Consider the following 12344-nt stretch of genomic DNA (forward strand, 5'->3'; position numbering starts at 1 on the left):
ATCTATTCCACTTCACATATTCACAATGTGATAAATTAGACTTTTAACTGGTTAGTTTTATAACTTAAGCAGTCGAACTTATACGTTACCACGAATTCCTTTGATAGTGGGGGTTCAAATCATTTCAATCAAGATTTCTTGACTGACAAAATCTCTTGTGATTGGAAGGAAAGACGAACATCTCCTACCCACACTGAATTATCTTGTGCTGCATCCCCCTGAAAAGAAGGGTCTTGGTGTGGGGACCGGGGGAGGCCACTTCAGACGGTGATGGTCTAGACAATTGAAATCCTTCACCATAAAGGAAATTTCTTTCACCCACGTTGATCGCGAACAAAAGACCACAATTTTTAGAGACCGTGCTGTCATGTTATACGATGTCACCGTCAGACAAAGGAATAACTGGTCTCCTCTCATCATCATCCTCATCATATTCTTCAGTTTCCTGATCATCATAGTTGATGTTATCAAAGTCTCTGTTAATATTTCCTTTAAATATAACCGCCCTCTTTTTTTGCTTGCTGTTTACCATCATTGCTTTGTCGTTTGTTGGTTCATTGTCAACGGTGTATACAATTCTGAAATCAAATTTGAAAACGTATTAGATAATTGTCATGGAAAAATTTGAAGAACTTTCTTTCTTTTCTTTTTTTTGTTAAGATCAAATGAAAACTACTGTGCAGTACTTTCCTGTGCCAATGCTTTTTTAGCCCCTGAGTGAAAACTAAAAGAAACTTTGTGACAATTCAAATGAAAGCTAATGAGCAATATACTGCATTTCCCGTGATACTCAGCTTTTTTGACAGCAGTACAAAGTGGGTTCTAGGTTGTGAGTCTGCATGTATCGGATGGAATCCCTAAAGTTTGAAAGGAATAGCTCAGTGAACAGCGACATTCTCCACGGATCCAAATTTCCCAATAGTTATTGATTCGAAGTAGTGCGGAATATATGAAAATCATATATGTGAACTGAGGAGTGAAGAATTATTTGAAGGAAGATCATCGCAGTTATATACGCAACTTTTGCGGTTGCGAAAAGAAAGCCTGAAAAAAATTCAAGCTTGTACAGGATTCATTTTCAAGTCACTTAAAGCTAAAAAGAGCACATGGCTTTAGCGATTCACCCGCGAAATTTCAGGAAAAAGGAATTGTCAAAAGAGTCTGTTGTATCACATGTCAGGAAATTATGACAGGCAGTAATGAAGGGCAAGTTGTTTAGTTCTTTAATTTCCTAAAGAGTTAATTAATATTTCGAGCTTAACACGAGACTGGATGCCTTTCAGTCTGATGGACGCACGTGCATAATTTGACAGAGAAGCAAGTGTCGTGGCACAAGTCATATCATCCACAATTCCCTCAGTGTGTCTAAGCTGGACAACGGCAAAAAACAAACAAAAAATAATCTGGCTGGTCTCATAAATGAAAATAGAAAGAGGCCCAGGCTTCAAAAAACGGCACAGTTTGGTGTTGCTAGGGTGGCCAACTTTATGAAGCCTCTACATTTGGCACTGATGCATCCATGTCCAAAAATAATGACAGTTTATCAAGTCGTCACTTGAGACTCAAGTGGTACGAGATTGTACGAATGAAAAACAATGTCTACCAACAACAACAACAACAACAACAACATAAGCTTTATTTGCATGACTATAATTATGTAGTTACAGTATTGCAAAAGCTTTAACATAAAAAAAAAACAACAACAAACAAACAAACAAATATATCATAACAATGATAATGCAATGCAATGATTACTATAGTCAAGTGGTTCAAGTGACGAGGCAATGGTAATACAATGGTTCATGCTGCTGACTGCTGGACCGGCTAACTTTAAATCACAGGAGCCGTGAAACGGGCAATAAATAGCATACCTACATCGTAAACACTCTTATTTTTCGGCCATTTCAACTTCAGTAAAAATAAAAGAAAAACTGCGGTAACATGAAACACTGACGAAACAACGCATGTTACAAAAAACTAGAATTTTGCAGACTAGAATTTTCAAATGTAACAATGACATACATCTTCATAAGTGACGGTTGGGACTAGCTACGATACTACTTCCACAGTTCAATCAAGTCTGCATAGCAGCCAGAGGAGCCATATTGCGGTATAACCCGAATATTAGATTGCGGTTTTTTCACGCGGAAGTCTAGTTTCGTGACTTTTTTGTGTTCGTTTTTGTCACCATCTCTAATTATTTCAATCACCTTTAAAACACCCCTACCAACGAAATATTTTGTAAAACTCTTTAGAATGAAATTCAGCGATAAAAACAAGGTGTGGTCCGGAGCCGATTACTAGGCTTCTTGTGCGACACCAAAAGCATGTGCTTAAGTGAATGCAAAGTTTCACGGTATATGTAATCTGTTTGAGTGGTCAAAGTTGGCCTCTTTTCCTCATCATAACCATCCCATAATTATAAGACACCACGCCATCTGTTTTAATACCCAAGTTATTTACCCCGTAGCTTTTTGAGGTATTTTCTGCAATTTTGAAATGCGCAGATTATTGGATTGACAAAAGAGTTAGTCAATATCGAATAGAGATTATCGTATAATGGTAAACCTGCCAGGCTGGAACGATCTCTTGAACATTCAATGAATACTCAACAACAATTACACAAGGAAGGCAGGCCAAAACAGCTGCAGCAGTCTTTTGTAGGTCGTTCATAAACTGATACTGAAAATTTTGATTTATTTTGTTGATTACGACAATATGTTGTTGTTGAGTTTTTGTTTGCGCTCTATTTTTATGAATGGCATGATGCGTTTTTACTTCAAAACTACAAGTAAAATTGTCTTAACACTTTTATTCTTGACGAAGAAATTGAGGGAACTTGGTCTAGCATAACCAGAGAAGAACCGTTTCGTAAATTCTATCAAAACATCCCTTATCCAAACCCAATTCGTAAACGTCTCTTTAATCGAAGCCTTGTACGTCGACTAGGAGTAGTCCCCATTTTCCCTCAGGGATAGTAGAGCGAGCGAAACGCGAACGCGCGTGAAAATCACCCCACGCGAGAAAGGCGAGACGCGGCGAGGAAAGAGAAAAATGAGGTGAGAAAGAAAAAAATGAATGAATGAAAAATGTAGTCCCTCATTTTTATCTCTCCTCGCCGCGTGTCGCCTTTTTCACGTGGGGTGATTTTCACGCGCGCTCGCGTTTCGCTCGCTCTACTATCCCTGAAGGAACATGAGGACTACTCGCAGTCTACCTTGGGCGTGACAGAGAAAGTCACCCGTTAAAAACAATAGAATTTTGACAGCCCAAAATAATTTGCATAACCTCAGCGCCCATGCTCGCCAGCTGACATAGTCCCTTTAACCCCACCCACCATTCCACAGAAGTTTGACAGTAATCCTATATATCTTTTCTAGGAATTTGTAACTTCCCTCGATGTTTCAAGCATACATTGCCATGGACTTTGCACTAATATAAGAGGTAACACTGGTATATTTCTTCGCGTGTCTCAAAATCGGCTGGAAGGTTATGCAAAATGGCCTCTGATCAATCGAAAAGCATCGATAGCATGGGACCGGAGGAGATTTTTGCAACGATGAGGACCCTTGGTGTATCTTTCGATGGAGTGAAGACGATTGACGACATGAGGACTCGAGTAAAGGCAGCATTAAATCGGGCAGAAAAGACGTCGAGCTGGTCAGCGAGACAAGTACGGTATTTATTCCTGTCAGTAAAATTTCGAGACAATTTTGGCCGGTATTTACTTAATAGCTTACATAAGCGTCGTTAGTGATTGCTTATGAATCCATGCGAGAAAAAGGAGTTGAAGGTTATTGCTCAAAAGGAAAGACAATAGACTACATATTCATAATAGTTTTAATTTCATTTCAATTGTTTATTTTATGTACTGATCCCACAAGATCCTCAGCTTTTCCTTTCTTAAGCGAAAGAAACCTATATATTTTTCCGGTCTATAATTTAACAAGCGAGAAATGTGGCTCCAGAGGCGGAAAATTATTTACAGTATCTAGAATGTGAAACCGAAAGTCTTCCGCAACTGACGCTCCCATCTCACCGATCACGTGACAAAACGTCAATGGCGCGGAACAAGATAACAAAGTAATACGGTATTAGATCTGCTTTAAACCCGTTCGTTTCAAAAATTTATTTCTCAAATAAAAAAAAAATTCCCAAAATATAAAGTACACAAGTCTATCAAGAGAGACCTGAGCTTTCAGAAAATTGATATCGGAAGTAAGCCTAACGTTTGAATTTGTGATTTATATCGCAGGCATAAAAAATCAAGAATTGCATACTCTATAACTAACTAGGAATAAGAAGCAAATTGAAACTGACTTATACTAAGATTGTTAATTTACCTTTAAATTCCCAGCATTGTTCGTCAATTTTTTTCTTTAGATATAGGGGTGGAATTTTTGTTTTGTAAGCCCTTCGTATAATGTCCTGAGACATTTAATATTTAGCCCTTGCTGAACGTTTCAGTCGCTGCTGCACATTTCTCATAGTTGCTGTAGTTTCTGTAATTGCACTGATTAAGTTCCTGTCTAGCTGCTGTAGTAATTGAAGTTGTTGTAGTTCCTATAGTTGCTGCAGTTGTTATAGCTGCTGTAGTTGTGGTAGTTCCCGTGTAGTTGTTGTTTAGTAGTTGTTGTATAACAGTTGTTGTAGTTTTAGTAGTTGCTGCAGTCCCTGTATAACATTTCTTGTAGTTTTAGTAGTTGCTGTAGTTGTTGTAGTTGCTGTACTTGTTGTAGTTATTGTAGTTGCTGTAGTTTTTGTAGGTTGTGGTAGTTCCTGTAGTTTCTGTATTTGAGTGCTGTAGTTGTTGTAGTTATTGTGAGTTGCCTTAGTTGCTGTAATTGTTGTAGCTGTTGTAGTTCTTGTAGTTGCTATAGTTATTATAGTTGCTGTATTTGTTGTAGTTGCTGTAGTTATTGTAGTTGGTGCAGTACATAACTATAGTACATACAGTTGGTAGGCCTAGTACATACAGTTGGTGTAGTTGTTGTAGTTGCATTTAGTAGTTCCTGTACATACGTAGTCCATGCTGTAGTTCTAACTACTACAACTACAACAACCAAAATAACTACACAACTACAGTAACTACGATAACTACAGCAACTACAATAACTACTAAAATACCAACAACTACAACAAATACACAACTACAGTATAACTAAGTACAGCAACTACAATAACTACTACAATCTACAACTACAACAGCTACAGTAACTACAATAACTAACAATAACTACTGCAACTACATCAACTAGAGTAACTACAATAACTACAACAACTACAGCAATTCCAATTAAATAAACTACTAGAACCACAGCAATGAAAAATTACCAACAATACTCCAATTATAATCTTGTAACTGTGAAAACATTGTCATAAAAGGCATGTATGTCTCGGGACATTATTCGCAAGGCTTACATGAATTACCGACCGTAGTTTCTCATCTTTTTACATAAATTCGTTTTCAGTGTGGTCTACCACAGCCGCTTAATCGCCCTTAGTTCGCCCTTTAGTTTTGTCACGCTACGCTGTTTTTTCTTCGAGGCCATTTTGAACAAGTCAAGTCAAGTCAAGTCAATTATTATTTAAACTGACACAGAATAATTATAATTTATACAAATTGGTGCTTTAAAATATAGAATCGAGAGATCGTGGACGGAAAGAGGATTTCAATTGTAGGTTCATTGTGCAGAGTTTGGGACTCCTAAATAGTTCGTGGAACTAACCGAGTAGGTGACCCAAACTGAAGAATATGAGTAGAAGGAATATAGATGCAAAATAGTTGTTTTAGATAAAAAGTATTACTTCATTAATTAAATAGTAGCTAAGATAATATAATCGTAAAATATTAGGAATCAATAACAGTATTATATATAACCATCAATCACAGAATTCTTGATAGATTGACGAAAACTGGAAAACGGCTTAATTTTATTAACATGAACAGATAAAGAATTCCAAAGTTCTGGACCAGTGTAACTGAGAGAACGAATGCCGTATTGAGTGGTATGAACAGATTTAACAAAAAGATTATCATTCTGAGATTGACGTGTATTATATGAACGAATTGAAGATACTGGGTTAAAATAATTAACAAAACAAGATGGGCTTAGTTTATGGTACCACTGATAAACAAAAGAGAGAATTTCAAGATGAATTATATCAGAGAATTTTAGGAGTCTGAGACACTTCAGCAATGGCTCAGAATGAGATATAGGGTCGGAAAAAGTCATTATTCTGACGACTCGTTTTTACAAAGTAGTTACTGGTTTTAGGTAGGTTGGGTATGTGAGACCCCAAACTTGAATACCATAAGTAAGAAAGGGGTAAATAAGGGAATAGTAAAGCATAATAAGTATATCAATATTAACATAGCACCTTCATTTGGAAAATATACCTACAGTTTTCGATAGTTTTAAGCAGAGTTCATTAACATGATTTTTCCAAGTCAAGTTTGAGTCAAAAGTGACACCTAAGTATTTGACCGTGGAAACTTCTTGAATGTTCACACCATCAATTTTTAGATTTAATGACTTATATGGTTTTAAAAGTCTCTTAGAGTGAACATGAACAAAATTAGTCTTCAAAGTACTGAGAGCTAGACTATTAGATTTCATCCACTCAGCCACTGCATGGAGCTCTTGATTTAGGATTAGTTCAAGATCATTAAGGTTTTTTTTCTATTGAGTGTAACATCTGCAATCTACAGTACATAGGCAAGAGCGAAACAGCGTTCAATCTTCGCTTAAAAAACCACAGAAATCATATCAAAAAGGGAATCAGCAGTTGTGAACTTACGGAACACTTTCTACATAATAAACAAACACACAACTTCGACAATACCGTGATCATTACAATAATAGAACAGATCAGGAAAGATAATATAAGCAATGAGCAGAAAAAAGATCTCCTGAGACACCGGGAGATATTCTGGCAAAAGAAACTGAATTCCATGCAGCCAAATGGACTTAACAAACGAATTGGCTAACCATTCAATATAGTTGCAGTGATCTTTACAAAGTTCTGGGTACACAAAATGTTTTTAACATACGTTGTAAGGGTCGCTAAATACCGCAAATTCGTAATTGATGTACATACACAATTATGCTATACAATTAAGCAATTTACGGATGAAATTACCTTTAACACGTAATATAATTAACTGTAATACCGAACGCAGTTTAGACCCCTGAAGAAGGCGTAAGCCGAAACGCGTCGGGTCAATAAAGGATTCAAATCAACATATGTAGTCCATTCTCCTTTGCACAAACTATATATATATATATATATATGTTGCATAAAAAAACGGTCCTTGTAAAAAAGTGTCATTTTTATGTAAAAAAGCTGCTTTTTTACAAATTGAGCGGTTGTAAAAATACTGCTTTTTTACAAAAATATATTTTTGTAAAAAAGCTGCTTTTTTACAAGTTACCTGGTTGTAAAAATACTGCTTTTTTACAAAAATATATTCTTGTAAAAAAGCAGCTTTTTTACAAATTAAGCGGTTGTAAAAATACTGCTTTTTTATGTAAAAAAGCTGCTTTTTTACAAAATATATTTTTGTACAAAAATATATTTTTGTAAAAATACTGCTTTTTTACAAGTTACCTGCTTGTAAAAATACTGCTTTTTTACAACAATATATATTTTTGTAAAAAAGCAGCTTTCTCATGTAAAAAAGATGCTTTTTTACAAATTAAACGGTTGTAAAAATACTGCTTTTTTACAAAAATATATTTTTGTAAAAATACTGCTTTTTTACAAAATATATTTTTGTAAAAAAGCTGCTTTTTTATGTAAAAAATCTGTTTTTTACAAAAGATATTTTTGTAAGAAAGCTACCTTTTTATGTAAAAATCCTGCTATTTTACACATATAGACCATTTTTATAACATGGTTCGAACTTTTTCGTGCGCTTCTCAAACCTTCTCTTTACACAACATATATATATATATATATATGTTGTATAAAAAAACGGTCCTTGTAAAAAAGCGTCATTTTTATGTAAAAAAGCTGCTTTTTTACAAATTGAGCGGTTGTAAAAATACTGCTTTTTTACAAAAATATATTTTTGTAAAAAAGCAGCTTTTTTACGTAAAAAAGCTGCTTTTTTACAAGTTACCTGGTTGTAAAAATACTGCTTTTTTACAAAAATATATTTTTGTAAAAAAGCTGCTTTTTTACAAATTAGCCGCTTGTAAAAATACTGCTTTCTTATGTAAAAAAGCTGCTTTTTTACAAGTTACTTGGTTGTAAAAATACTGCTTTTTTACAAAAATATATTTTTGTAAAAAAGCAGCCTTTTTATGTAAAAAAGCTGCTTTTTTTACAAAATATATTTTTGTAAAAAAGCTGCTTTTTTATGTAAAAAATCTGTTTTGTTACAAAAGATATTTTTGTAAGAAAGCTGCCTTTTTCTGTAAAAATCGTGCTATTTTACACGTATAGACCATTTGACAAACTCATTTATCGACGACAGGCTGTTTTCTATAGCATGGTTCGAAATTTATTGAACTGTAGTTTTCGTGCGCTTCGCAAACCGTACATTTTAAGATATCCGGCTAGTCACGTTCACGTTCCCGTGTCCCCTTTAAATTTCCTTGTTAACTCGCTGACAGCGTTAAAAATTTACGTTCTTTTTATTCTTTCTTCTTGTTTCCTTTGTCATTCAATTTTCCAGGACCTTCTAATTGTTGGATGCGAAGAAGGAACAGGCAGTAATTTCATTTGTTATGCTTATCGGCTGAGGTCACGCACGGCAGTAACTGCATGTTAGGCAATAATAGAATAGCTGGGTTATTCACTGTCTTATTTACAAGCAATGCCTGTCACAATCTCTTGCAGCAACCAAAGCCTTCTATTGTCTCCCTCATTGCTACTTTTGTTCAAGCCAAAAACTGTACAGAATATTATTCTGTATTATTTATCTATTCTCCCAAGGTTATCAGCTGCAATAATCGGTTTAACTGTCAACAAAATACTAGGCTATAATGCTTTGATGCTCTTAGCAGTGGACAAATAAATTATAACTCCATTTCTAGTATAAAATCTTCAGCAAGAATCAACGACAGCAATTGTTAGGCAATTTCCTGTATTATGTATGATGCGCTAAACTTCTATCACGGGATTCATGCTATGTTGAAATCCATGTTGATGCATGCAAGAGTGTCATGTCTGCGTTACAACTTTAAGCTTTCAACATGATGTAGGAACATGTTCAGTCGGCTAATCAAGCAAAGGGAAACGCTAGCCTATGGCTACAAGCGTACATACACTCGCTTGTTAGTCTAATTTTTGCAAGACACAGAGCAACTTGTAAGGCCATAGAAACAGCAGCCGATTCGTTTGTAAGAATTAGGGACTATAAAGACGTCTGTAACGTACGGCAATGCGTGTTTTATTTTAGAGATCGAGAAATAAGCCCGAAAACACTTGTAAAGGCGAGTGTTTGGAAATCGGATGAAACACTGCTTAGTATTTGCATCCTTAATTTCTCCTTCAAAAATGATTTTGTTTGAGAAGAAATATCAAACATTCGACACAGTGTTTCATCACCAGATGAAACACCTCGACGTCAAAAATACTCCGCTGCGCGTCGTATTTTCAACTCTCTTCTCGGTGTTTCATCTGGTGATGAAACACTGCATCTCATGTTTGATATATTACATGAATTCCGTGATAGAGGTTTAGCGCCACATACATAATACTGGAAATTGCCTAACAATTGCTGGCGTTGATTCTTGCTGAAGATTTTATGCTTATATATTTGTCCACTGCTAAGAGCATCAAAGCATTATGGCCAAGTATTTTGTTGACAGTTAAACCGATTATTGCAGCTGATAACCTTGGGAGAATAGATAAATAATACAGAATAATATTCTGTACAGTTTTTGGCTTGAACAAAAGTAGCAATGAGGGAGACAACAGAAGGCTTTGGTTGCTGCAAGAGATTGTGACAGGCGCCATTGCTTATAAATAAGACAGTGAATAACCCAGCTATTCTATTATTGCCTAACATGCAGTTACTGCCGTGCGTGACCTCAGCCGATAAGCATAACAAATGAAATTACTGCCTGTTCCTTCTTCGCATCCAACAATTAGAAGGTCCTGGAAAATTGAATGACAAAGGAAACAAGAAGAAAGAATAAAAAGAATAAAAAGAACGTAAATTTTTAACGCTGTCAGCGAGTTAACAAGGAAATTTAAAGGGGACACGGAAACGTGAACGTGACTAGCCGGATATCTTAAAATGTACGGTTTGCGAAGCGCACGAAAACTACAGTTCAATAAATTTCGAACCATGCTACAGAAAACAGCCTGTCTTCGATAAATGAGTTTGTCAAATGGTCTATACGTGTAAAATAGCACGATTTTTACATAAAAAGGCAGCTTTCTTACAAAAATATCTTTTGCAACAAAACAGATTTTTCACATAAAAAGGCAGCTTTTTTACAAAAATATATTTTGTACAAAAGCAGCTTTTTTACATAAAAAAGCTGCTTTTTTACAAAAATATATTTTTGTAAAAAAGCAGTATTTTTACAACCAAGTAACTTGTAAAAAAAGCAGCTTTTTTACGTAAAAAAGCTGCTTTTTTACAAAAATATATTTTGTAAAAAAGCAGTATTTTTACAAGCGGCTAATTTGTAAAAAAGCTGTTTTTTTACAAAAATATATTTTTGTAAAAAAGCAGTATTTTTACAACCATGTAACTTGTAAAAAAGCAGCGTAAAAAAGCTGCTTTTTTACAAAAATATATTTTTGTAAAAAAGCAGTATTTTTACAACCGCTCAATTTGTAAAAAAGCAGCTTTTTTACATAAAAACAAGACGCCTAAAGTCGTTTCCATGGGATGCGTTGGTCTATGGAAGCATAATGGCGTTCTATCTGAATTTGGAAAAATTAGAGAAACCGGAAAGATGTGTCATGTTATGAGCATCGATGAGTAGGTTACCTGTATGGGTTGGTTTAATGTGCTTTAATATGACTGAATTTATAGTAGCCTGCGTGACAGGCTACTATTTCTCCCCAATCCACATCCCCTTTTTGCTTCCTCCCTATCCCCTACCCCTTTCGACACCTGCTACGCAAGCTAAATTTATAGTTGTCAGTGGTCGCAAGGATGGAGTTGATCTTGTTTTGATCTATCGCTATGTAGTTACTTTCATAGCACGATTTGGATAAGAAAAAGATGTTATTTTGCATCAAAGCAAGGTTTACCCGTGTGACTTAAATTGGAATATTAACGGAAACAAGTAATGGAGCACACGCGCATAATGCTCTCTAATTAACCTGAACAGGAACTATATGTATAAAGATACGTCATATCTTGGTAGTAAGTAGCCACAGGTAACTTTTTCAAAGAGAAATAAACATTGCAGTTTTAGGTTAATGGAACAAAACAAAACAAAACATCCGCTTGCTTTTTTATCCAGGGTCGAACCCAGGGTTACAATTAAAGTTCGATAAAGTTCCAATGTTTTAATCCAAGATGAAAGTTTAATATTCCAAGATGCTCTTGATACGGTTAAAAATTAATTGCAATGTGTTTCCAAGGTCTCAAAGTTAACATAGTTCCAATGATTATCCCTGATTCCAAGGTATAATAAGTTTACTAAGGTCCTGATCCGTGTCCCATCCAGAAGTCCAATCCATGCCGAAAGCGAGTCGTCGATCGACGAGGACAATATTTTCGCGATTTCACCGCCAATCGTCAAGGGTACGAGTTGAAATTTACGCGATTTAACCTCCCATCGTCAAGGTGTTTTCGATAAGAAAAGAAAAAAACTGAACTCTAGCTGTGCTCGGCAAAAACTGGCGAACTCCGAATAGAAAAATCTATCGGAAATCACGGCCCTCAACCAGACGCTACTAAAACCTTATGAAAAAGCTAGACCTAAAGAAAAAAGAATCATGAAGGAAAGAAATAATTTGGCTTAGGTCGCTTTTCGTGACTTGCCAGTATCCCTAAGGATTTCGCTGGTTAACAAGCCATTTTAACCCACGAGTGGGAAAACTCAAGCGCGACAAATTTGGCAAGGAACGTTCTGACTTCAACGTTCTTCAGAGGAAGCAAATCGATTAAAGATCGATACAGACTTTGTACAATCTGATTGGTCGGCTTGGTAGAAGAGATAATCGATAAAGATTTTAGGCAATCCTATTGGCTGGCTTTGCAATTTTGGGTACAACCGAACCGGATTTTTACCGTGGAGTGCCACAGGCATCCCACGGAATGACGCTTTTTTACAAGGACCGTTTTTTAATGCAACATATATATATATATATATATATATATAGTGTTACCAGTAAACCGCTGATCGTAATGTCTTTTGTGACAA

General features: G+C 35.6%; 2 protein-coding genes across 3 annotated transcripts in view; both read left to right on the forward strand.

The window, feature by feature from the left end:
• The window catches only part of LOC140921598 (uncharacterized), a 66634-nt gene that overhangs the window by 43191 nt on the left and 11099 nt on the right, over nt 1-12344 (forward strand). The window lies entirely within an intron of this gene.
• LOC140921595 (uncharacterized) overlaps nt 3349-12344 on the forward strand; it is a 19930-nt gene continuing 10934 nt past the window's right edge. The window contains exon 1 of one of the 2 annotated variants that reach the window (XM_073371595.1): nt 3349-3673. In XM_073371595.1, coding sequence (XP_073227696.1) covers nt 3500-3673 — 174 coding nt within the window. In that variant the 5' untranslated portion in view covers nt 3349-3499. Of the gene's footprint in view, nt 3679-12344 lie in introns of both variants that reach the window. The other variant, XM_073371596.1, reaches the window with a different exon arrangement.

The sequence above is a fragment of the Porites lutea genome, chromosome 12, assembly GCF_958299795.1.
Source record: "Porites lutea chromosome 12, jaPorLute2.1, whole genome shotgun sequence".
Lineage (NCBI taxonomy): Eukaryota > Metazoa > Cnidaria > Anthozoa > Scleractinia > Poritidae > Porites > Porites lutea.